At 42.9% G+C, this 27,812-nt stretch overlaps 1 protein-coding gene across 1 annotated transcript in view; it reads right to left on the minus strand.

The window, feature by feature from the left end:
* Window positions 1–11,100: 11,100 nt before the first annotated feature.
* The window catches only part of cnn2 (calponin 2), a 33,630-nt gene continuing 16,918 nt past the window's right edge, over window positions 11,101–27,812 (minus strand). Inside the window, exons 2-7 of the mRNA XM_072244029.1 lie at window positions 22,957–23,078; window positions 19,237–19,303; window positions 18,682–18,819; window positions 17,145–17,261; window positions 14,248–14,394; window positions 11,101–13,083 (exon numbers count right to left, since the gene is read on the minus strand). Coding sequence (XP_072100130.1) covers window positions 12,820–13,083; window positions 14,248–14,394; window positions 17,145–17,261; window positions 18,682–18,819; window positions 19,237–19,303; window positions 22,957–23,078 — 855 coding nt within the window. The 3' untranslated portion in view covers window positions 11,101–12,819. The remainder of the gene's footprint in view (window positions 13,084–14,247; window positions 14,395–17,144; window positions 17,262–18,681; window positions 18,820–19,236; window positions 19,304–22,956; window positions 23,079–27,812) is intronic.

The following is a 27,812-nucleotide window of genomic DNA, read 5'->3' on the forward strand; positions in this document are numbered from 1 at the left end:
AACATAAAAAATAGGAGCAGGAGTCGGCCATCTGGCCTGTCGAACCTGCTCCACCATTCAATAAGATCATGGCAGATCTGGCCACGGACTCATCTCCACCTACCTGCCTTTTACCCATAACCCTTAATTCCCCTACTATGCAAAAATCTATCCAAGGCGGGGAATGTGCTGGATAGTATCTTCATGGGTTTTCAGAAGGTATTTGGTCAAATTGAGACCCATGAAGATAAAGGTCGCTGGCAGCATGAATAGGAAATTTGTTTGAAGATATTTTGTAGATTGGTGGTAACTGAATGCTTTTCAGTGTAGAGGATGGTGAAAGTTATGTTTCCCAGGGTTTATTGATAGTATTAACACAATTTTAACATTTATTTGGGCATGGATCTATAGGGTAAAATTTCCATATCTGAGTATGACATAAAACTTGAAAATGTTGTTAACAGTGACAGGGGATACAACAGACCACATGAAGGCAGGAACCGACAGATTTAATGCACTGACAACAGCAGGTGAAAACTTGCACGCTGAAATGTGAAGTGACAGAAAGAGCAGAGACAAAGTAGGCTAAAGATGAAAGATTTTTGCACCAGTGTTTAGCACAGTCTTTTCCTTCTCTCTTTGCTCTCCTGTATAATTTATGTTTTGTATGTTGTCTGAACTTGCATGCCTGTGATTTTTAAATTTATTTTATTGAGATACAGCACAGAACAGGCCCTTCCGGCCCTTTGAGCTGCACCACCAACAATGTGGTTGCAAGCAAGTTTTCCATTGTACTTCACCCTTGTGCACATGACAATCTACCTCATTAGGGCCTTTCACCTTATCATCTACCTGCTTTGGACTTTCTCTGTAACCGTAACCATAACAATATATCTGTGTTCTGTTACTGCACTGCTCTTGTACCACTTTTAAGTATTTATGTTTTGAAATGATCTGGGTGGATGGCTTGAAAGTTTATCACTGCATCTTGATACTTGTGACAATAACAAGCCAATATATATTTTATATATATTTAATAAATGGCAATTGTAAGGCTGTGTTGACACACCTGCATATGCTTATCAATCCCTGAACGGGGAAGCCTTTGTTCAAATAATGTAAATGGGATTTTGGGATTCATGAGCTGAAACGGCACATAGAAGAAGAAAATAAAATCAGAAAATGCAGGAAGCACTCAACAAGTCGGGCAGCCTCTGTGGAAGGAGAAACAGGATTGATGTTTCAGGTCTTTGCCCTTTCATCAGCAGTAGGAAAGAGAGGAAACAAGTTAGTTTTAATTTGAACTGTAGATGGGCATTTAGGTTAAAGGGAATATCTCTGATAGGAAAGGTGGTGAAGAAAAAACGTTTTTTGATTCAAATTATGAGTGAGCTGGTGCTGCTGTAGGGGGTAGTTTTTGTCACTTCTGAACTGAAATTCAGATTCTTGGTCAGATTAGCTTTGTCTGCTTTCTGAACTGGACCAACACGCTCAGCTAGAGGGACTGAAATGGCTCCCTACAAGCTGCAGTCAGCCTGGCTGCCTTTCAGTTTCGGAGATCTTACCCTGTATCTTCATATCCAAAATCATTAATACATATAAAAAGTGCGGTGAGGCCAGCATGGGCCCATGGAGAGCATTAATTTTGACATCACAGTCCACTTACAGTGTCCCCTGTAAAATGACCTGATATTAGCTCCAGATTGTCACTGCTTAACCCAAGGCACTAAGCCAATATTGCACTCACTAGCCACTTAAATTATAATCTTGCGTTCTTACCAATGTAACAAAGTCTGGAAATAACATTAAGTGAAGGTTGCTGTCATGAATCAGACTTTCTGTTTCTTGCTGATTTGTCTATCCCTCCCACACAAAACACAGGTTCTTGTGGAGAACGGTTCTGCAACCAGCAAATGATCACTCTCCATGGGTAAACGCTGATAAAAGACCCAACAGAATCTGCAGCAGGCCTGCGTATGTTCTATTGGACACATAGAGGGGGCAGTATAGGGATATTCAGGTGAGAGGGGGAGGTCCTGTTAATCCTCAACATTTATTCCAGACTCCAAGGTCAAACATAGACAAGGAAACCTCCTCTTGATTACTGTCCTCTCTCAGGCTATGCACGTTTTTCCTCCATTGGAGGGAGAACCGAACATATCAAAGGCCCTTTGGATGGGTATCTTCAACGTCCATTACCAATAGGTCGTACCTGCATAAACGTGGGCATCCATGAGGCACCGTAAATGATTAGCAACAAAACTGGTTTCCACCAAAATCTGTAATCTCAAAGCCTGGCACACCACCCCTCTACCAACGCTATCAAATCAGGGATTGACTCAGGTTCGGTGGAGAGGGTAGAAGAGCGGCAGGGCCAGCTCAAGATTCGGGGAGTAGACTTGGGATGGAGATGAGGAGAAACTTCTTTTTCCAGAGAAGGATGAGTCTGTGGAATTCTCTGCCCAATGAAACCATGGAGGCTACCTCAGTATATGTTTAAGACAAGGGTGGATATATTTTTGCATAGTAGGGAAATTAAGGGTTATGGGGAAAAGGCAAGTAGGTGGTGATGATGGCCAAATCAGCCATGATCTTATTGAATGGCAGAGCAGGCTCGACAGGCCAGATAGCCGACTCCTGCTCCTATTCCTTATGTTCTTAAGTATTCACAACCATGTTTATGAAACATGAAGATGATGATCCATCACAGCTTCCCTCTGAAAACAGTCTTCCCACATATCAAGAAATAGCAACCATCACTGGATACGCTTGTAGGCATGGGAGAGACAACATCCCAAATGTGGCCTTGAAACCCCATGCTTTAACCAAGATTCTCCAGTACAGTTATACCACTGGAATTTATCCATCAGTGTAGAAAATTACTGATCTGTGTCCTGACCATGGAAGCAAACAAATCCAAATAATAATTAAAATTCAAAGTAAATTTATTATCAAAGTACAGATATGTCACCATATACTACCCTGAGAATCATTTTTTTTAGGCGTTCACAGTAGAACAGAGAAATACAACAGAACCAATGAAGAAAACACACACACACACACACACACACACACACACAAAGACTGACAAAAGAACAATGTGAAAAAGAAGCCAAACTGTGCAATCAATCAATCAATAAATAACTGCGAACGTGGGTTGTAGAGTCCTTGAAAGTCAGCCTGTACATTGTGGAATCTGTTCATGGTTGAAGTGAGTGAAGCTATCCATGCTGGTTCAGGAATTTGATAGTTGTAGGGTCATAACCTGTCCCCGGTGGTGTGGGTCCTAAGGCTCCTGTACCTCCTCCCTGATGGCAGCAGCGAAAGGAGAGCATGGTCTGGATGGTGAAGGTCCTAGATGATGGTCTAGTTTCAATGATTAGCTCAATGATGGAAGGTATCAACTACAGTAGTGCCAAGGGGCAGTTAAACTGCTCACTAATGCCCATTTTGGACTTTGCCAGGATACCTGGCTCCAGACCCTGTGGAAAGCCTATCTGAGGATATTGCAGCAGGAGTAGCTCAAAGGAGTGGCCTTGGTTCAACCACCTTCACTTGCTTCATCAATAACTTCCCATAAGGACGGAAGTAGGGATTGTCCAATGTTTCATTCAGACCTCTACTGTAGATGCTCATGGCTGCATAGCCAAGACTGTGACACCAATGTCACGTGACTCCTAATTGACAAGTGACATTCATAATGCCCAATGCCAAACAGTGACCATCATCATCAAGGAAGGTTCTGCCCACCTATTCCTACCATTGAATGGTACCACTGTGGCTGAATCCTTCCCTGGGTCTCACCAGTCACTGGAAACTCAACACATGACAACAGCTGAAAGAGCAGGTCAGAGGCTGGCCGTCTTATGTTAGCCAAACAGAGACAAATTACCTCCTGAAACCATGGCACAAGTCCAGAATGGGATGAAACATCATCCATTTGCCTGATCAGTGCAATTGGAATGAACATCTGAGAACTTCAGCAGAATCCAGGACAAAGCAGCTCACTTCATTGGTGCTTTTTCAAACCCCTGAACATTCACACCCTTCACTAATGATGCACCATGACTGTGTATGACTTACAGATGCAACAGCACCTCCCAAACCTTCTTCAGACTCTGGCTTATCTGTGAGCAATGCACAATGGGAGCAGGCCATTCAGGCCTTCAATACAATTGTGGCTGATCATCTACCTCTAAACCCATACTCCTTGATGCCTTTTGCACATAGATATCTACTAATATTTTAAAATATATGGCATCCGGTCTCCTGTGGTCCTAAATTCCTTAAGTTTACTGCTCCTTGAATAAAGAAATTTCTCATTTCAATCCTAAATGCTTCAGCCTGTATTCTCAAACTGACTGTTTGTTCCTGACATCCTCCCTACGTCCAGTCTGCTTAGCTGTCTTAGAACTTTACATTTCAATTAAATCTCCTCTCATTCTCTCCTAAACTCTTGTAAATACAGGTCAAATTGATCCAGTTTCTCCTCAAATGACAGTACTGTCATCCCAGGAATTGGTGTGGTAAACCTTTGCTTCATTTCCGTATGACGTCCTTCTCAGGCAAGGAGAACAAACCACTCCAGTTGTAGACTCAGCAAAACTCAATATAAATGTAGTATAACATCCTTGTTCCTATATTCAAAACCTTTTGCAATGTATGTCAACATGCCATGTGTTTTCTTAACCACATTCTGCAACTCTTTGCTGCACAATGTAAATCAACATTTCACAACCTCGTTCTCTCTTTAAATAAGTTACTCTTAAAGTCATAGTTATAGAATACTACTGCACTGAATCAGGCCATTCTGCCATCTAGTCTGTGCTAGAACCATTATTCTGTCTAGTCCCATTCACCTGTGCCCAGTCCATGGTCCTCCAGACCCCTCCCATCCATGTACCTACCCAAGTTTCTCTTAAGTGTTGAAATCAACCCCGCCTTCACCTCTTGCGCTGGCAGCTGATTCCTCACTCTCACCACCCACTGAGTGATGAAGTTCTCCCTCATGTTCCCCTTTAACATTTCACCTTTCACCCTTAATCCATGACCTCCAGTTGTAGTCTCACCCAACCTCAGAGGAAAAAGCCTGCTTGCATTTACCCTTATCAATATCCCTCATAATTTTGCACATCACTATCAATTCTCCGCTCAATCTTCTACGTTCTAGGGAATGAAGTTGTAATCGATCCAACCTTTTCCTGTAACTCAAGTCCTGGCACCATCCTTGTAAATTTTCTCCACATTCCTTCATTCCTATTTACATCTTTCCTATAGGCAGTTGACCAGAATTGGGCACAATACTCCAAATTAGGCCTCACCAATTTCACCATAATATCTCAACTCCTGTACTCAATACTTTGCTCTATGAAGGCCAATGTGTCAAAAGCTTTCTTTATGACGCTACCTATGATGCTGCCTTTAAGGAATTATGGATATGTATTCCCAGATCCGTCTGTTCTACCAGGCTCCTCAGTGCTATGCTGCTCACCGTGTAAGACCCACCCTGCTGGTCCTCCAAAATTTATCCAAGTACTTACATATCCAGTCCCTAGAACACCTTCCCACTACTGATGTCAGACTCACCTGCCTATAATTTCCTAGCTTATTCTTAGAGACTTTATTGAACAACAGAACAACATTAGCTATCCCACAATCCTCTGGCACCTCACCTCTGGCTAGGGATGTTTTAAATATCTCTGCTATGACCCCTGCAATTTCTGCACTAGCATCCCACAGGGTCTGAGGGAACTCATTGTCAGACCCTGAGGATTTATCCACCCTAATTTACCTCAAACACAAACACCTCCTCTCCTGTAATCTGTACATGGTGCCTGGCCTCACTGCTGCATAGCCTGATACCTATAGCCTCTGGGTCCATCTCTTGAGTAAATACAGTTGCAAAAATCCATATAAGATCTCCCCCATCTCTTTCATCTCACACATAGGTTACCACTTCAGTCGTCCAGGGGACCAGTTTTGTCCCTTGCTGCCAATCCCCATTCCCCCTCCTGACAGTCACCCAGTTTACAGTCTGCTACACCTTGAGTGTAACTACCTCACTGTACGTCCTGAATATAAACCCGTCAGCCTCCTGAATAATCCGCAGTTCATCAATTTCTAACTCCATCTCCTGAACCTGGTCTGTTAGAAGCTGCAGCTGGATACACTTCTTGCACATGTAGTCATCAGGGACACTAGAGATCTCCCGCCCTTCCCACATCCCGCAAAAGGAGAATAAATAACAAGAAAAAAATTACCTGTGGCCTAATGTCTCTTCGCTAAATCCTCGATGAGCCAACGCCTCAGTTCCCCACTCCAACATTAGCCCACTCACACATTCGCTGCTCCCATTAAACCTAACTTTTTTTAAGGGCAAGAGAAAATAGGCAGATGCTGGAAATCAACATTATGCACACAAAATGCTGGAGGAACTCAACGGGCCAGACAGCATCTATGGCCCGAAACGTCGACTGTTTACTCTTTACCATAGATGCTGCTTGGCCTGCTGAGTTCCTCCAGCATTGTGTGTGTATTACTCTTTTTGTTGGACCTTGCCAGGTGCCTAATTATGTGCAATCTAATGTCTCCTCGGGACTGTGGAGTGCAAAATGTGCCAACTGCACAAACTTGCTTCTTTTAAACCCTCTCCCTCCAGTTAATCCGGTGTCTCCTCAGAATAGTGGCAGGTAAAAGTGTGCCAAGTGCCCCCACTCACTTCTTTTAAACTCTCTCCCCCTCCAAGCAGTCTGGCATAGCTTCAGCTTTTCCTACCTGTCATTAACTTTGCATTAGTCCACTTGATACTACAATCTCTCATTTGTTCGCCAGTCACTTTGCTAAATTTCTGGTGCAGGGTTTTGACCTGAAGTGCTGGCAATTCCTTCCCCCCCACCACCCCACCCCACCCCAACAGAAGGTGCTTGACCTTCTGGGCTCAACTAGCAAATTGTATGTTGCTTCAAATTTCAACATCTGCAGTCTCTTACATCTCGAACATATTACAACCTGTTCCCTCATTATAATCATTGCTATACATCGTGAATGAGAATCCCTGTGCAACTAGTTGTTGACTACTGCCCTGAAAAAGACCAATTTATTCCTAATCTGTTTCCTGTCAATCAACTCCAGCCCATAACCATATCTTACCGAAAATCCCACGTGGTTTGGAAATCCAAGCACACCATTTCCATTGGTTTATCTTATCTATCCTACCAGTGGTGTTGCACCAACAACTTTGTTATCAACATCAGTAAGACCAACGAATTGATTGTGGACTTCAGGAAAGGGGAAGTTGAGGGAACGCATACCAGTCCTCCTCGAGGGATGAACAGTGGAGAGAGTAAGCAGTTTCAAGTCCCTGGGTGTCAACATCACTGATGATTTTGCAAAGGCACGACATTGGCTATATTTCATTAAGAGTTTGAGGAGACTTCAATAGAAACACAGAAAACCTACAACACAATACAGGCCCTTCGGGCCACAAAGCTGTGCCAAACATGTCTTTACCTTAGAGATTACCTAGGGTTACCAATAGCCCTCTATTTTTCTGAGCTCCATGTACCTGTCCAGGAGTCTCTTAAAAGACCCTATCGTATCTGCCTCCACCACCGTCACTGGCGGCCCATTCCACGCACTCACCACTCTCTGCATAAAAAAAACTTACCCCTGACATCTCCTCTGTACTTACTTCCAAGCACCTTAAAACTGTGCCCTCTTGTGCCAGCCATTTTAGTCCTGGGAAAAAAACCTCTGACTATCCACATGACCAATACCTCTCATCATGTCACCAAACACTCATAAATTTCTACAGATATACTGTAGAGAGCATTCCAACTGGTTGCATCTCTGTCTGGTATGGAGGGGCTTTTGCACTGGGTCAGAAAAAGCTACAGAAAGTTGTAAACCTAGCCAACTCCATCATGGGCAGTAGCCTCCCCAGCACCAACGACACTAGACCGATGACTCAACACCACAGTATCCATCATTAAGGACCCCCATCACCTAGGGCATGTTCTCTTCTCATTGCTACCATCAAGGAAGAGGTAGAGGAGCCTGAAGACGCACATTCAATGCTTCAGGAATAGCTTCTTCCCCACCACCATCAGATCTCTGAATTGTCAATGAACCCATGTACACTAGTCCCGTTTGGTGGCGTAATAGTATCAGCGCCAGACTCTGGAGCGAAGGTTCCCCAGTTCGAATCCAAGTCCGGTTGAGCATCGAGCTAGCAACTCGGCCTCGTAAAAACAAGAACGGCTTGCTACGGAAACACCGTCATGATGGTGCCCCGATTACTCCGCTGCCGAGTTAAGGGCTATTCTTCTTCTTCCATGTACGTTACCTCACTATTTTATTTTTGCACTAGCTATTTAATTTATATATATATTTCTTATTGTAAGATTTTTTTATTGTTATGTACTGCAATGCACTGCTGCTGCAAAACTACAAATTTCATGACATACATCAGGATATTAAACCTGATTGTTACAATTCTGTGCAAAAATCTTATATATATAGAAAGGGGGGGGGGAGAAGGATAGAAAGAGAGAACGAAAATGAGAGAACACGAACGCTAGGGTGCCTAAGACTTTTGTGCAGTACTGTAATTGTCAATGTGGAGTGGAGAGCTAGTTTGTAAATCACGTGTGAGCAAAGGATGTTGGGAATGGCAAGGGTGGAGTGCTGCGGGAGGGGCATGAGACAGGAGTGCCAGGGTGGAGGGTGGCATGGGTGCAGACACACCCAGCCCTGAGATACCAAACAAGGTCATTTAATTCCAAACAATTGGTTTATTAATCATCACAGAATGTCTCTCTGGTGCTTCCCACTCCCCACTGGTGGGGGTGTTCAAAGACATTTTTGGTCTCCCGTTGCTACAGTGGGAAGCTCCCACCTGCTTTGAAAGGACAACAATCGTACCCGTGCCCAAGAAGAGCAGAGTGAGCTGCCTTAATGACTGTCGTCCAGTAGCTCTCACATCTACGGTGATGAACGCCTCTGAGAGGTTGGTTATGGATTGAATCAACTCCCGTCTCAGCAAGGACCTGGACCCACTGCAATTTGCCTATTGCCACAATAGTTCTCCGGTTGATGCGATCTCATTGACTCTTCACGCAGCCTTGGATCCCCTGTCCGATACAAATGCCTATGTCAGGATGCTGTTTATTGACTACAGCTCAGCGTTTAACACAACCATTCCTACAGTTCCGATCAAAAAGCTCCAGAACCTGGGCCCCTGTATGTCCCATTGCAAATGGATCCTCGTCTTGCAACCGGAAAACCACAATCTGCACAGACTGGAAATAATTCCTCCACCTCGGTGTCAGCCAACACTGGCGCACCTCAGGGATATGTGCTTAGGCCATTGCTCTGCTCTCTCTACACCCATGACTGTGAGGCTAGGCACAGTTCAAATGCCATCGATAAATTTGCTGATGATGCAGCCGTTGTTGGCAGAATTTCAGATGGTGACAAAAGGGGGGTACAGGAGTGAGATATACCAGCTAGTTGAGCAGTGTCGCAGTGACAACCCGGCACTCAACGTCAGTAAGACCAAAGAGCCAACTGTGGACTTCAGTAGGGTTAGACCAGGGAACACATACCAGTCCTCAGAAGGATCAGAAGTGGAAAAAGTGAGCATTTTCAAGTTCCTGGGTGTCAATATCTCTGAGGACCTATCCTGATTGCAACATATCAATGCAGCTACTAAGAAGGCACAACAGAGGCTATATTTTATTCGGAGTTTGAGGAGATTTGGTATGTAACCAAAACACTCTCAGATTTCCACAGATGTACCGTGGAGAGCATTCTAACTGGCTGCATCACCATCTGGTATCGGCTTGGGGGGGGGGGGGGCTACTGGCACAAGATCAAAATAAGCTGCAGAGAGTTGTACACACACACACACACACACGTTTTTTTACCTCTGTTATTATGTATTGCATTGTATTGCTGCTACAAAGATAACAAATTTCATGGCATATGCCGGTGATGTTAAACCCACTTCTGATTCTGATTCCCAACCACGATTCTCCTCTCCTGCCCCCTTCCCACTCTCAGTCCACAATAGAGACCCAGAGCAGAGTCAGCTTTATCATCACTCACATATGTCATCATCTTTTTTTCCAGCAGCAGTACAATGCATTGCACAAAATTACTACGGTACTGTTCAAGAGTCTTAGACAAACGATCTACTGTGTGTATCTGTACTTCAGACTTTTGCACAGTACTATATATTCTCAAAAAGCCCTAGTCAATAAATATAATTTTTCTTTCGTAAATCTATATTTAATCCTGTTCATGTTTTCCAAGTATACAATAATAAACTCCTGCTTTTCCCCTACTATTGAAGTTCAGCCAATTGATCTATTGTTTTTTTTCTCTTCCTCCTTTTTGAATACATCTGTTACCCTCCATCCTGAAGGATCCATTCCATAATGTGCAGAACACTAGAAGGTGAGGACCATTGCATCTACTACCTCACTTAGTACTGTGGTGTAAATTAATAAGGCCCAGGGATTTACCACCCTTCAGTGCTGTAATTTCACCAGTACTTCTGTTTTTTTAAATAATGCTAAATTCCTCCCCAATCCCTCTTCATTGGCTGCTTGGCTCCCTAGCATTACTGGGTAGCTGTTTGTGTTGCAACAGGGAATCAGATCCTTCAGCCCATTAAGTCTGTACTAATCATCAACTACCTACTCTACACTAATTCCCCCATTTTTAAAAATTCCCCCGCGTTCACATTAACTCCCACAGATCCTGCTGCTCACCTACTCATTACAGGCAGTTCATGGTACAGTTAATCAATCAGCCCACACATCTTTAGGAGGTGGGAGGAAAACTTAGGTCAATGAAGAGAAACAAGATGAGCATGCAAACACCACGCAGACAGCACCAAGGTCAGGACTGAACCCGGGTCGCTGGCTCTAAGGCACTGGATACGCAAGCTGCCCTCTGCTGTGAATACAGACAGATTATTTTGCCATGACTTTGTTCTCCATTATAATCACTAATCTGTACCACCCCCACATTGTGGAAGCTTTTACAGTCAAATGAGACCCATTAGAATTATTAAAAGTTATGAAGCGGAATATAATTCAAAAAATACACACTACAAAATACAAAAACATTTAATAATTGGATTAAAAGAGAACTGCATACACTGTATAGAGAGGACTCCCATTTGTGACAAGTGCTCTACAGTATAGTCCAAAGGCATAATAGCAGTAAATGCTGGAAATACCAAGGCAAAGATTTTGTAAAACTTTGGTATAATTTATATGGGGTTTTTTGTGAATGCTGCTTATATAACGCTATGTGACTGTTCTGCTGCTGGCAGTAAGGTTTTCATTGTATGATAAACTTTACTTTGATATCCAAAATGTCAGGCAGCATCTGCAGAGTGAGACAAGTCAATGTTAACTCTGTTTTGCTCTCTGTAGAAACTGCCTAACGAGCTGAATATTTCCAGCATTTTCCATTTCACACTTTTGGCATCTGCCGTTTCACACTATTAAATTTTTGTAGTACCAGTTTAAACTTGCATTTTCAAAGAAAATACACTATTTTCCTAGCCTTGGAGCCTTCAGGAATCAGAACTCAGATACATCATTGAGTGCTGAATAACATTAAAACTGTGTGACAGCCTAAAGCATATAGCTTCTCTGCACTTGTTTATTCAAACACGATTTAAAAAAAAAGAATCACGTAATTTGCTGCGCTAACTTGCTGGTCATCCTTTTCCTTTTTATAATCTCCAATGATCTGGATTACCAAGATTTCAGCATTGGTGGATGCAGTATTTTTCACTCTACTTTTGAAATAGAAACAAGCCAGTAGCATTTTGAACTCCAAGCTTTTGGCGTTCAGCTTTTAAGCTGGAAAATGACTGGAGGGAGGTGATGGTAGATGGAGGGTGGTTTGAACGGAATGCACAAGAAGCATGTCACATGTCGTAGAGTACTGAGGCTCAGCAGGTTCAGCATAGCCAAATTCCAGTTTATTTTGTAAAAAGCTGTTTGTCAAAGCACTAAATCAGACTTTGGGAGAAAAAGATCAGCTTGCAGTCTTGATAAAGTCTGCAAGATCTCCTGCAAGCTGTGATCCTATGTCTTATAGGAGACTTGGTCCCAAAGTTTTATTCTGCCACATTCTCCTGATCACTAACCCTTTGGAATGTTAGTCAGGCTTGAAAAGAATCCAGTTTGTTTTGAGAAGCAACAAAGAAAATTGTAAACACAGCGACCTTGGAATGTTATTGAAATTGGCAGGCTGGAAAAATTAGAAACAGGTGGCTACATTTTCCCAGCTAGCCTTCTCTCTCAGACAACTGGGATTTGCAAACATTAGATTCCCAATTTCTTTTTGTTAAAAGGGAAATATGTATTAATTTCAAACAGTAAAGCCTTAAAATCAATCTGCTCTAACCTCAAAATGAAATGTATAGGGAGTTGAGGCAATTACTGGAGAATCTAACAATCATCATTAAGTGCTTTTACCAGCTACTTCACTACTGAATCAACAATTTTCACCCCTCCCTCACCCAACTGTCAGCTGCTTCATACTGACTCCAGTAAAAGCCTTGCCTTAAATTTCAAGAACATACTTTCAAAATGAAACAAATACCTTCCCTTCCCAGTTACCACAGGATTGTAATGCAAGTTAAACAAACAAAGGGATTTAGAAAGTAAATTATTATCAGCTTCTGCTCATAATTGCTAAAGTAAACATATTTGGAATGTAGACATTCAACAGAGAAGAGGGAATGTTGCTGTGTGAGAAATGACCACATAAAACTGGAGCTGTTCCTTCAGTGTCCACACTGCAATAATGGATTCATTGGTATTGCCCAGGGTAATCAGCTGGGTGCTCCGGGACGTACTCTGCATTGTAATCTGAATTACTTCCATTCTGTCCTTGCTCAGCCTTTGGACAATACTTGGGATCGTAGATCTGGCGGCCAAGTCCAAAGTTGGTGCCGCTCTGGTTGGCTCCTTGGTTGCTCCCCATCTGCAGAGATGCCGTACTGTTGTCGCACTGCTCAGTGCCCATCTTCTTGTCATAAATGGGTCTTCGGGTGCCTGGTGCGGTCATACCAGCCTGAACAGGGGTGGCAAAAGGTTAGTGTTCAAGTTGCAATCAAGCAAGGCTACAGTGTTACAGCATGCAGCATCCTTGACCACAGGACAACCCATCAGAGTCCAAGATATTCTTTAACGAAAGAGGAAAAATAAAAGTACAATGACAAAAATAATTGAAGAAAAATGAAATCACTTGGGACTAGGAAAATAGTTCATGGAAAACTCATGGAAGGAATCAAAGGACACAACTAGAAGACAGGCAGTAAAGCAGAAATTCGGTATATTAAGAGGCACATTCAATGGGAATTTATTTTAAAGCAACATTCCTCTTCAACAAAAAGTTCAACAATTCCGGTGAACGGAACAGTAATTTCTTCATTTCTACGGCTGTGTATCTTTCTTATTCTCCACTTCAGTCATTAGATGGATCTCTGACCAAAATGAAGGATGTCGGAGCAGAATGGGAACACAAGTTGCTGTAGAAGGTTAACCATCATGTTCTAATCAAGTGGAGAAGGCCTGAAGTTCTATGACCTCCTGCTCTTACTTTTTGTATTGGGAGAATTTACTGAATATCATATTAATAAATAAATTCAATCAAACTTAAAATGGTTTTAACTTTGATATTAAAGGCTACAGCACTTCAGAAAGGATGATGTACTTTTCACTAAAACATTTATGAACAGAAAGAACATTGAAGAATAAATAGAGCATTCACTTCTTTTGCATTTTTATAACTTCATGATGCCCAGAAGTAATTTATTTTCCTCATGCTTTAGGAAGTCCAGCAGTCAATTTGCCTTTGAGGGCCTTTTCAACAGCAATGTGACCATGGGGATAATCTGTTTTAGATGCAGATGGAGGGGCAAGGTCCAAAACACCTGGCAAGCTCATTTTTTTGAAAATTATTGACAGCACAGCTTTATCTTTCATTGAAAGAAGATGGGGCTTCAATTTTAACATCTTATTCAAAAGATGGCACCTCTGACAGTTCCCACCCCACTCAATAACCTAGACTTTTCGCTCAGATCTCTCAGGTAGGCCATGAACCCCCAAGGTTGGAGTGCTTTGTAGTATGGAACAGACCTGCGCTCATATTCACAGATGGCTTGTGGACCTTAGCTCATCTATTATCAAAATTAGCCAGTGGTGTTAACGGTCAAAACAGGCAAGTAATACAAACCTGACTTGCTCCCTTGTTGGTTCCCATCTGTAAACTGATAGTAGACTGGTCCACTGCAGCAGGGATTTGAGCTCTTGGATCGTAGAGATGTCGTCTGGTACCATAAGCACTCATCCCAGTCTGGCTGGCACATTTATTGGTTCCCATCTATGTAGCAGAAAGGTGCACAGAACCATCAACAAAATGAACTAATGCAGAACAGGCGGAAGCTAACAAGACACACGCGGTCCTCTTGACTTTTCCCTTCATTTTCCCCTATTCTTAAAAGTACCAACTCAGGCCGAATTAAATTTTCCCCCACACACCAGAGACCGTCCAGTTCTTTGACTTGAACCCAATGTCAACAAGCAGACCTTGGGGTAATTCAAATGGTTCCATTTTAATATCAGAGAATGTATACAGTGTACAACCTGAACTTACTCTTCGCAGACATCCATGAAAACAGAAGAGAACCCCAAAGTACGAATGACAGAAAAATGTTAAAACCCCAAGGCACGCTCTCCCCCTTCCCATGTACAATAGTCAGAGTCATACTTTATTGATCCCGAGGGAAATTGGTTTTTGTTACAGTTGCACCAACCAAGAATAGAGTATAAATATAGCAATATAAAACCATAAATAATTAAATCGTAATATGTAAATTATGCCAGGAAATAAGTCCAGGACCAGCCTATTGGCTCAGGGTGTCTGACTCTCCAAGGGAGGAGTTGTAAAGTTTGATGGCCACAGGCAGGAATGACTTCCTATGATGCTCTGTGTTGCATCTCGGTGGAATGAGTCCCTGGCTGAATGTACTCCTGTGCCCAACAAGTACATTATGTAGTGGATGGGAGACATTCTCCAAGATGGCATGCAACTTGGACAGCATCCTCTTTTCAGACACCACCGTCAGAAAGTCCAGCTCCATCCCCACAACATCACTGGCCTTACGAATGAGTTTGTTGATTCTGTTGGTGTCTGCTACCCTCAGCCTGCTGCCCCAGCACACAACAGCAAACATGATAGCACTGGCCACCACAGACTCGTAGAACATCCTCAGCATCGTCCGACAGATGTTAAAGGACCTCAGTCTCCTCAGGAAGTAGCGACAGCGAAAGCAGGAAAGCATCAACCTCCTGCCCCCCCCCAACATTTCAGCAGAAAACATGAGAGCCCACTACCCACCAAGCAACAGCAAAGCTCCCAAAGACAGACCATGATCTGCAGTCGACAAAAACTATTGTTTACCTGACAGTTCGACATGCCACAGGCTCTCCCTCTCTCACTAACAAGGGACAGAGAGGTGTCACCCATTCCACAGTGAAAGGGGAGACACGTACACAGTCAAACTATTCAACTAAATATCAGAACCAAATACAATCCCACCATCACACACTGTCCCATAGGAGGAGCTTCCAGCATAGGTCACTACCCAGTCTAAGATATGCTGACCTATACTGGAAGCTCCTCCTATGGGTCAGTGTGTGATGATGGGATTGCATTTGGTTCTGATGATTAGTTGAATAATTTGACTGTTATCTCTAAGGATATAATGAGCGCAGTGGATAGAGGGGAACAGATGGACATTAGTACTTGGATTTCCAGAAGGCATTTGATAAGGTGCCACATAAAAGATGTATCCATAAGATAAGGATACATAAAGTTGGGGGTGATGTACCAGCATGGATAGAGGATTGGTTAACTAATAGAAAGCAGAGAGTTGGGATACATGGGTGTTACTCTGGTTGGTAATCAGTGGTAACCGGTGTGCTGCAGGAGTTGGTGCTGGGCCCACAACTGTTCATGATATACATTAATCCTCTGGAAGAAGGGACCGAATGTAGTGTATCTACGTTTGCTGATGATGCTAAATTGAGTGGAAAAGCAAATTGTGCAGAAGATACAGAGAGCCTGCAGAGAGATATAGATAGGTTAAGTGAGTGGGCAAGGGTCTGGCAGATGGAGTACAATGTTGGTAGATGCGAAGTCATCCACTTTGGAAGGAAAAATGAAAGAGCACGTTATTACTTTAATGGTAAAACACTGCAGCATGCTGCTGTGCTGAGGGACGGGAGTGCTTGTTCATGAATCACAAAAGGTTGGTTTGCAGGTGCAGCAGGCTGTGAAGAAGGCAAATGGAACATTGCCCTTCATTGCTAGAGGGATTGCATGCAGGGAGGTTATGCTGCAACTGTACAGGGTACTGGTGAAGCTCAACCTGGAGTACTGCATGCAGTTCTGGTCTCCTTACTTGAGGAAGGCTATACTGGCTTTGCAGGTGGTTCAGAGGAGGTTCACCAGGGTGATTCTAGAGATGAGGGGATTAGACTATGAGGAGAGATTGAGTCGCCTGGGACTGTACTCGCTGGAATTCAGAAGAATGAGAGGAGATTTTATAGAAACATATAAAATTATGAAAGGGATAGATAAGATAGAGGTAGGAAAGTTGTTTCCACCGGTAGGTGAGACTAGAACTAGGGGACATAGCTTGAAGATTCAGGGGAGTAGGTTTAGGACAGAAATGAGCAGGAACTGCTTTTCCCAGAGAATGGTGAATCTGTGGAATTCTCTGTCCAATGAAACAGTGGAGGCTACCTCAGTAAATATATTTAAGACAAAGTTGGATAGATTTTTGCATAGTAGGGGAATTAAGGGTTATGGGGAAAAGGCAGATAGGTGGAGATGAGTCCATGGCCAGATCAGCCACGATCTTAGAGAATGGTGGAACAGGATCGATGGGCCAGATGGCCTACTCCTGCTCCTATTTCTTATGTTCTTATGTTCTGAAAATGCTCCTCTCCCCCTCCATGGAAAAGAAGCTCTTTGGTTGCATGGCTGGGGTCAGCTCTTAGAACAAGGGAGCCTACAGTTTTGCAGTGATGAATAGATCCGTTCTCAGGAGACCAAAATATGAATACCTGAAGTCCGATGACACATTGTCCTGCATTTAAGACCTCTTGATCAAACGATCTCTCCTGTTTGTCTGCATATTTGACACCAATGTCAACTCCAGCCTGCACCCCTTTGGTTTTAGCCTAGAAGAGGAAATTGATTAGTGTTTAAAAACACAAAGCACATGGAACAGCTATTTTCCCCATTTCACAATTATCTATAATCGCACACTCACATGCAGTACAGCCCCGCTAGTACGCAATACAGCCAATTTCCTCCATTATCTACTAAACAGCGGAACTTCCATTGCTACCCACATTCTTTCCCAAAATAATTAAATTTACAATCTATCCTTATCGAAAGAAGAAATCTTAATAATCAACAGTCGCCTCTAGTTCACTGAGATTTAGATTTTTTTTACATCTGATTCACTTGTGCTTCAACAAATAGAGGCACTGCCCAGTTTAGAATGCCTAAAGGCACAAACTTTGGGTGGTTCAGATAGCAGAGCTGCTGCCCTACGGATCCAGTGGTCCAGGTTCAAGACCGTGTGCTGTCTGTGTGGAGGAGACACTTCCACTCTGACTGTGTATGCTCCTGTTACCTTCCATGTACATTCTGGTAGGTTAATTCACCACCATAAATTGCAGGGCTGATGCTCCACTACAGTGACCTTTCCTTATAATCTCAGGCAAAGAACAGATACCTGGGGAAGTTTAAGTGGACTGAACACCCATGGAACCCCATCAAATACCCGCCAACAGCGGAGGAAAGCAAAAATAGATTTAACAAAATGAAGCAAAATATGGGGCAGACGTGCAGAATCAGAATAGTACTTGTCACTTCTCTGCTACAAGCCTCTTGTAATTACTTCAACCACAATCATAGTTGGTGCTTGAGCACTGGAGAATAGTCAATACTTGATCTTGTGAACCATTCGCTCCTCAGTCAGTAATTGAAAGTGAACTTGGCCTCAATTTGCACCTCAAGTCAGTGTCCTACTTTGGTCTATTCTCTCATTTTGCAATAACTGGGTCGCTGTTTGAAGTAGGGGAATGGAACTAACTTCAATATCTTGCCAAACGCATTAACCTCATCTGTTGCACTTGGATGGGATTTCTTGGAAGGGCACCAGGCCAAGAAATCCTGGATAAATTAATCTCCCCTACCCCAGTGAAGTTGGGGATGAAAAAATAAAGGTGCTTTATAATCCGAGCCCATTTTTATTCATCTTTCATGCACATTCTGGGTTTGGTGGCTAGACCATTGCTCAGAGCTGATTTTTCGGTCTCAGAGTTTGGATAGTGTCAGTCAAAGGTCACTCCAGATCCGAAGCTACAGCAGGCTCACCGAGTTCCAGTTTGGGTAGTGGAAGAGGCTGCTCCATATTAAACATAGTGATCGACGCTCATCTCCAAGTATAAGCAAGAGAAGTAATGAAGTGCCAAGTCACAGTTAGTGAAGTATGGAATGCACTTGCATGTTGAATGTAATATAGATGTGAGAACAGTGACTCAGGTCATCTGGACAACTGTTTTGAGCTAATGCTATTCTGGTACTTACCATACTTGCTAAGGCCAGTAGTGCTGTTTGTACCTGGGTCAAATTCCCATTCTCAAACAGGTCATTTGCTTCAAAAGTGTCATGTGGTTTGATGCCATAATTCTGCATTGCTTTGATAAAATTCGACAGATTCTCCAGCTGTTTGAGACAAAAACCATTATTTTACATTATTTCAGTCTTGACTTAATGATCTTAAGTTATTTTATTTATGTTTATCGACAGGTCTTGCAATCACCTCATTAGACTGTACGATAAGGTCTCTCTCCAGAATTATAATTACAACTACAATTTCCTTAACTAAATGTTTAAGATACTAGAAAATTCCAGAAAATACACTAAAGAACATACTAATCTTCTTTTCTGATTTTTAAAACATTTTTCATAGCTTTGTTAACAGAAGAAGGCAATGGCAATCCACTTCTGTAGAAAAATTTGCCAAGAGCAATCATGGTCATGGAGCCCATGATCGTCCACGTCATACGACATGGTGCATAATGATGATGTCATATGACACGACACATAATGATGATGATGATGATAAATATAACACAGTACCTGATGCCAGTTTAAAGCAGACCTGTTGATTTTCTTCACAGAGTTGGGTTTGATTTTGTTCATGAGCCTGTTAAATAGAATAAACTTATTTTAGTGTAAATGAGTGCCTGATGCCTGGTGCAGGCTTGGTGAGCCAAAGGGCTAATTTCTATCCTGTACAAATCTACAAAATAAAGCAAGCGAGTTCAGCAGGGAAGGATGTGGCTACAATTTGTACACTGACCTTTATATTCAATTGGCAACCTGGAATATAGCACCATCAGAGCCACTAGTTACCTAATGGCTAAAACACATGTTATTTTACGGGGTATTCCTTGGTTATGTAGGAACACACCAAGCTGGAAAATTACAGGTCAAACCTCACAGGTTAATTTTTCCAACTGAGTCCCTTTATCTGGACTGGAAAAGAAGGGGCCAGTAGCCAGAATAAGATTTGGGGTGGGGAAGGTGTACAAGCTGGTAGATGACAGATGAGACCAAATGAGAGGAAACAGGGGTGGGTGGGAGCCACAACCTATACATACATAACTTAATTCAATAACACCAAAATGCCAACCATTTTACAGCAACTCGAACAAATATACAGTACAGGTGTATATTTCAAAAAAAGTCAAAAAAAAAAACCACCAGTACATACACCCACTCCCAAGATCAGTGTAGAAAGGTTTGTGTGTGTAGGATTTTTGTTCACAGGTTGCCTATTTCCACTCAGGTCAAAACTACATCTAAAAATACTTAGGAGTGAAAAGTTTCAGAATGAATACATGTAGCTGCTTGGTATTTAGCAGCGGGTATCAAATAGCATGATGTCATTGCATCTCTAAGCTTGGAAATTCCTGCAAAATATAATGTCACTTACAACTATTATTGATCCACTGACAGATAGGCTTCACTGATGATTGCAAGTCACTCACCAATCATCTCACTCATTGGTCTCAGGTCTAATTAAGGCAGGAAGAGGGGCAGGAATGAAAAATGTCTACAAGTTCCAAATTACTCTCGCCATTTCTCCCAGATTGAAAGTTCCAGATCATCCTCGTAATCAAATTAAGATTAGGTTTATATGTCAGATGTACATAGACATACTGTGAAGCACACTGTTTGCGTCAATGTCCAACACAGTCCGAGGATTGGCTGGTACGCAAGTGTTGCCACTCTTCCAGTGCTAGCATAGCATAGCATGCCCAGGCCTCACCAATCATAACCGTACATCTTTGGAATGGGGGAAGGATCCTGAGACCTGGAGGAAACCCACACGGTCATGGGGGGGGGGGGGGCGGGGGGGAACGTACAGACTCCTGACAGGCAGTGGCAGGAACTGAACCCTGATTGGTGATCGCGGACGCTGTAGTGATGCTCTGACTGCTACACTGCTGTGCTACCTCAGTTGAGAACCTGTCAGATTCAGCTGAAGATCGTGCCGGGTTCACACGGAGAAACGTCAGCTGAGCAGTGCAGCAGGGAACGGAAAGGATTTGCCGTTTCCTCACACAGTGCCTTCTTTAGATAAACTATCAGGCCTTAAGGAGAGTTTGTGGATGTGACGTTGGGTTTATATTTGTAGCCAGGGACTTTAGAAATCAGGTGCTAACCATCCCCTCCCCTAAATTAGCTGAAAATATCGGGCTAATTGGTCTGCAATAGAGGGATGATCATCACCAAAAATTATCCGTACTTGACCCAACAAATGCCCGAAAGCACACCGCAGCCAAGTAATACTTTTGAAATGCAAACGTAGACAGAAGGACCGGCCTGCTGTACTTTCTTCTTCAACTACCTAAATTCCACTCACAGCAGCACTAGTAAAACCACCAGCTTACACTCTAAACTGGAATGAGAGGTCCCTAATGCAGGGGCTTTACGACAATCTTCAATAACCTCCAGTGGAGTCTTGCCTGGCCCTTTAGACCACTAACTACGATAAGTGATCTGTTAAGACTAAAAAAGGCCTTTGCCCAAAATTAGGTCTCTGCTTTCACCTTGTTGATATCATGAAAACTCTGTTTGAAATCATGATTTGCAATAAAATAAATTAAATCTAGTGGAAGTTGACACTACAGGTCAAAGTGCAAGTTCAGGATAGCTATACGCTAGTCTCACAATATTCCAGCTAAACATGATTGCTCTTTACACAAGGCTTGCAAGCACATTGCTGGAGGCTAGCCACACAAACCTGGCAACAATAGCTACGTTACGCTGCTGCTTATTGTTTACAACTTAGCGTTCAACACCATTATACTCTCAGTACTAATCAACAAGCTCCAAAACCTGGGCCTCCGTACCTCCCTCTGCAACTAGATTCTTGACTTCCTCATTTCATTGTGAGACGCAGTCAGGTGTGGGTTGGAAATAACATCTCCTTCTTGCTGACAATCAACGTCGGTGCACCTCAAGGATGTGTGTTTAGACCACTGCTCTACTCTCTCTACCCCCATGACTGTGTGGTTAGGCACAGCTCAAACACCACCTGCAGGTTTGCCAATGACACGACTGTTGCTGGCAGAATTTTAGATGATGACAAGAAAGCGTACAGGAGTGAGATAGGTCAGCTGATTCAGTGGAGTCGCAACAACAATCTTGCACTCTATATCAGCATGGCCAAGGAACTGATTGTGGTCTTCAGGAAGGGGAAGTCAAGGGAACACACACCAGTCCTCATCGAGGAATCAGAGGTGGAAAGGGTGAGTAGTTTCAATTTCTTGGGAGTCAATATCTCTGAAGATCTATCCTGGGCCCAATATATTGATACAACTACAAAGAAGGCACTACAGTGGCTATATTTCATTAGTTGAGGAAACTAGGTATGTTACCAAAAACTCTTGAAAATTTCTACAAATGTGCTGTGGAGAGCATTCTAACTGGTTGCATCACTGTCTGGTGCGGAGGGGCCCTGCACAGGATCGGAAAAAGCTGCAGAAAGTTGCAATCTCAGCCAGCTCCATCACGACACTAACCTCCTCAGCACTGACAAGGCAGGTCCATCATTAAGGACCCCCACCACCCAGTACATGCCCCTTTTCATCGCTACGTCAAGGAGATGGTACAAAAGCCTGAAAGCACACACTCAATGTTTTTCCAACAGTTTTGTCCCCTGCGCCATCATTTTTCTGAATGGCCAATGAACCCCTGTAAGCTACCTCACTATTTTTTGTCTTTTTTGCACTACTTACTTCACCTAATTTCGTAACAAATTACCACAGGAAATAAATGCATTTCTTATTGTGATTTATATATATATATAATGAGCTAATGATTCCGGGTGTCCGAAATGGAGAGTATCTCTGCATTCCATATTTGACATATAGATGCTTCCTTTCACTCTTAATTCTGTGTTTTTGTACTGTCATCCAATACTAATACAAAGCCAACTAAAGTGCAATGGCATGTACATACAGGTAGGAACCCGGATTCAAACAGGGGAAAACATCAGTGGTTTCAGATAGAGAGGTGGCAAGACAGAGGACAATGTCAAAAATAAATTGATGGAAATCTATGATTCTAAGTAACCTTAGGGCCCAATTACAAACTTGTTACGACTCTCAGCCCCCATGTTTCAGAACACCACAATCACAACTGCTGCCCAATGGATATGGAATTAACAGTATCCTCAAGAACTGTATTCTTCGGAAACAGCAAAGCAGAGCAAATATTAGTGGTTTTGTAATTTACTATCTTGCAAAATTGCCATTGTTGACACACAAAAGGTGAAACAGTACTCACTCGCAGAGGATGACTCCGTCCTTCAGACCTTTTTGAAAGTTCTCCCCAATCTGCTTCCCAGTGATCCCCTCGATCCAGATTCGCAGTTCCTCCTCCTTCTGAATGTCATATTTCTGGGCAATCTGCAGGGAAACAGTTCTGGATCAGGGGATTGCTGGCTGAACGGCAGTGGATAGTGCGAAGAAGACAAGAAGGAAGAATGCAAGGGAGTATGTGCCTTTCAAGAATTGAGTTTGTGTGGCTAGAAGTTCATTTTGAGCAAAAGGAATTCCCCCTTCTGCTTCTGAGAGAAACATTTATTAAAGCAAACACAAACCCTGAAACAATAACTAAGTCAATGGCTCAGTGGGTATTTCTATGTCACTGTGACACCCAGGTGTGAGCCATTCTCTAATCCATCAGCACAGTAAATACGATCAAACGACAGTCCCACCACCAGATTCAGTTCCTGTATGGATCTGAATTGGTTCTGAGGTAAACCTTGTATCCAATAAGCTGTTATTCTGGGCATAGATACTAAGGATTGCATATAATTTTGCTTCTCCCCAACCGACCCTGAAGGCAGAACAAAGCCTCATTGTAGAAACAGGAGTCATTTCACCAGATAACCTTAAGCTTCCTTTACATTTCTGAAACGAGTACACAGTTTGCACATTGCTTCAAATTCAGGTCTACTGCAGATTCTTCATTATGTCCACACAAAGTCAACGGGTCTGCAAACCTTTGTGTTATTCCAAGATATCAATGCCTAACATCATTGTCCAAATTACATACTTTGAGAGTTTCCTTTACTGGGAAAACTATTTCTATCCAGCATATTAACCACTCTGCTGCTGTCTTTGTGGAAGTGGTCAAAAGAAATGTGGAATTCAGAATGCACACTGATTCCATTCACTAACCACATGGACCTAACTTTACAGATTCCTATTCTTGGTCAATTGCAAGAATAAGCTTATTTCCTTATGAACAGAAGGACTGATTCTTTACCCATCAAGTTCATGCCGATTCTAGGAGCAATTAATATTCCCAGTAACATATTCCTCCCGCATTCCCTGTAACCTATTCTTCCCTCACTCCCCATTAAATTCCCCAAATTCTGCCACTTACCTTCAGGCTATAGTGGTCAATTAACCTAACAACCCATCTGTCTCTGTGTTAAGCAAGTGAAATGGAACTCCCAAGTGAACAAGCGCACGGTCACAGGGAAGCTTGCCAACGTTAACAGCTCTGTAATTTTCTACCCTGGTGGGTGACGGAAGCTGGATGGGAAGCATTTAAAGTGGAGGAAGATAAATATTTGATTGATTGAGTAATTGCGGGGTTGGAAAAACCTGACAGAAGAGGAGTTGAGGCCAGTATAGATCAGCCATGATCAGAGTATGTAGGTAGGCTTGAAAGGCCTGTGGTCTTCTCCTGTTCCTTTTCTCTTATGATCTGAATTATCAGTTTAAATTCTAGACTTGTCTTTCAGCTTAGGGCAAGAAGAAACACAAGGATAAGCTGGCACATTCACAACATTCACAAACTACCAATACTGGAATTCGCTGGAATTCAGAAGGATTGGGCGGGGGGGGGGGGGGGGAATCTTATTGAAACCTTTCGAATGTTGAAAGGCCGAGACAGAGTAGATGTGGGAAGGATGTTTCCCATGCTGGGAGAGTCTAGGACAGGGGTAGGCAAACTTAAGCACAAATGATTTTCTAGCATGCGTTATTCATTAATTTGAGGCAAAACATAACTAGATGTATTTAAATGGATAACTCACATATTTCAAGTTTTCTATGCATTTACCTGGCCCACCATCCGCTCATTAATACGTGATCCGGGCCACAGAGGCAAATAGGTTGCCGATCCCTGGTCTAGGACAAGAGGGCACAGCCTCAATTACCACAGGCAGCTGTGGAGGCCAGGTCGTTGGGTGTATTTAAGACAGAGATTGATAGGTTCTTGATTGGACATGGCATCAAAGGTTACGGGGAGAAGGCCGGGAACTGGGGTCGAGGAAGAGGAGAAAAATAAAGGATCAGCCATGATTGAATGCAGGGCAGACTTGATGGGCCAGATGACCTAATTCTGCTCCTATGTCTTATGGTCTAATACGGGTGGCCCCCATGTTATGGGAAGGTTGCATTCTTAGAAGACACTTGCTGGTGCAATTTTCCATAAAGCAAGGTCAAGGTTACCAGTGAGTGCTTACCTACAAGCTGAAAAAAGGATTGTATTTGTTTATTTCTATTACCATCTAAATTCAGTGAGAGCGAGTTTTATTTCGTGTCTCAGGTTTGTAAATTCTGCATGAGCATATTTCTGTTACCTGAAGAGCCGTAACGTGTGGTTCACCTTTACGGTTACAAAGCGCAGCGCAACTCTGATAATCTGGTACGCCACGATTTTGGTGCTGACAAGCAGGCAGACTTTCCAAATGATCAGATCTTAGTTTATTAATGCTCCAACAGACCTCTCATTTGCAATGAGATCTCAGAGTACCAACGTGGGGACAGAAGCCACAGCGAGTGTGCAACGTGAGCAGCATGTATCACCTAGCAAGCCAGGTGACTGGAGGGCAAATAGTTTTACTGAGCTATATGAAATACAACTAAACAACTTCCGCTCTATTTCCCGTAGTTCAATGATGTGATGCACTGCCTGCTGTGGAACTGGAGGATTCCACATCTATTCTGACTTGTTGATATGCTGGTCATCACTAGTGGGTCATTACAGCTGACCTTCCCCACACTGAGAGGTGCTTGCTTCTGATGTATGGAGAAAATCAGGGCTCCATTCTCTAGTAACGGGGTGGGGGGAAACTGCTCACAGAAAGAAAGAGAAGATGCTACTGATCTTTATCCCTCATTTTAGTTGGTAAATTTTGGGCAAAATGCCACTGATCTGATAGTTTTTTTTTAAAACACCGTAAAATAGCAATAGAGAATGCTGGATTATTGAGTAGCATTGTGTGAAATGTAAACAGTTAAATTGATCTAAAACTGATTAAGAAAATTTACTGGCAAATTGAGACATCATACTCATTTGGTGCAAAACAACTGATAAATTCTACTTTTGGAACAGCTTTTTTATATTACACGGAGATTGTTGGAGTGAGTCCTGTGGAATTTGGCCAAGTGCAAGATTAGATTCGGCAACAGTGAAGGTCAGTCAGTCTACCAACACCCCGCGCTCAGCTCACAGCTGGGCAGTGGCTTTTTGGTAGAGACACTACAGAACACCGCAGGTTCCTTTTAATTCATTCATTGGTGACTTGTGCTACTGTTAAACTTAATTGTCAACACATGACAGGATATGAATGTCACTTGTTATTTACTTTCTGGTTGTCTTTTTCCCAGACCCTTGCTTGTTTCCCACCACAGCTCTACTTAACGTTATCAGTTAACATTGACAATGTCCGTTCTCTTGTCAGTCATTAACCTTCATTAAGAGATGTTGTTGAAAATAACATGGATTGTTTTCAGCTTGAATGTGAATTTTATGGAAGGTTCTTAGTGTTATTGAAGTGCCCTTGTTATACTAAATGAATTCTCATCTGATGTCTTCTACCTCCACTGTCTGGATCAACAGGCATGTAGTTAGTACAACAATCAGCTCATTTTATTCACCATAGGGAGCTCTGAGTGCTTTATCTAAACAGATAAAGTTTCACACACAAAATGCTGGAGGAACCCAGCAAGTCTGGCAGCATCTATGGAGGAGAATTAACAATTGACGATTCAGGCTGAGATCCTTCAACAGGCCTAGAAAGGAAGGGGACAGAAACCAGATTAAGTGGGGGGGGGGGGGGGGAGGGGAAGGAGTACAAGTGGCAGGTTCTAGCTGAAACCAGGTGAGGGGGAAAGTGGAATCGAGTAAAAGGCAGGAGGAGATAGGTGGAAGAGGTAAGGGGCTGAAGAAAGACTATAATAAGCAGAGTCATCACTCGGGTCGAGTATAATGGGTTGTCTATCGGTGGGGTCCTCAGAGGACTGTAGAAGTCTTTCTGGGATCCACATATTCATTCCTTCAATGGAGAATGCATGGGTGTGACTTTGTTTAACATGGAGAGACCCATACACAGGCGGCCACCACACGATCCTTGACAGGTCAGGGTCAGAGTCCACTGGCATGGAGTGTAAGGTGGCTGGGGACCTTTCACTGCTGCAGCCTTCAGCTGTTGTGATGGCTCATCATCTTCTACCAGCTCCACCACTGAGGTCTTGGTTGGATTGCTCTTTGTCTAATCTTTCTGCTCGTGGGTGACCCTACCAGAGACTAAGCACCTGATGGCTAAACTCCAAACAGCGTCACTCTCAGGGTCTCAGAAATACCCAAGCCTCTCCACAACCAAGTCATGATCCTGGGAAAAGAAAATGGTAGAGGTCAGTGGGCCATGAAAGAAATGAAAGGAGGAAGGGAACCAGAGGGAGGTGATGGGCAGCTGAGGAGAAAAAGGGGTGAGAGGGGAACCACAATGGAAAAAGGAAAAAGAGAAGGAGGAATAACTAGTGGATGTTTGAGAAGTTGTGGCACGTGCCATCCTGTTGTGGAGTCAACTCGAGTGGAATATGAGATGTTGCTCTTGCAACTCACAGCAGCAGTACAGGAGCACATGGACAGGCATGTCAGAAAGGGAATGGGAGAAACCAGTACACACAATTAGTACAGTTACCAATTATACAATCATTTAGCTAATTATTTTCCACGCCTGGGGTAGGCTTCACACCAGGAGCAATACCTTGGGAGATTGACCTGAATTTAAGGTTGCAAATGCAAAACAGTATAATTTGCTGCAGTGTTTCCTACAAAACTAGAAAGAAACTAGGAAGATGTGTGGAGATGACCTTCTATCGGATACGGAATGGAAG

The sequence above is a fragment of the Mobula birostris genome, chromosome 26 (genome assembly GCF_030028105.1).
Source record: "Mobula birostris isolate sMobBir1 chromosome 26, sMobBir1.hap1, whole genome shotgun sequence".
Taxonomy (NCBI): domain Eukaryota; kingdom Metazoa; phylum Chordata; class Chondrichthyes; order Myliobatiformes; family Myliobatidae; genus Mobula; species Mobula birostris.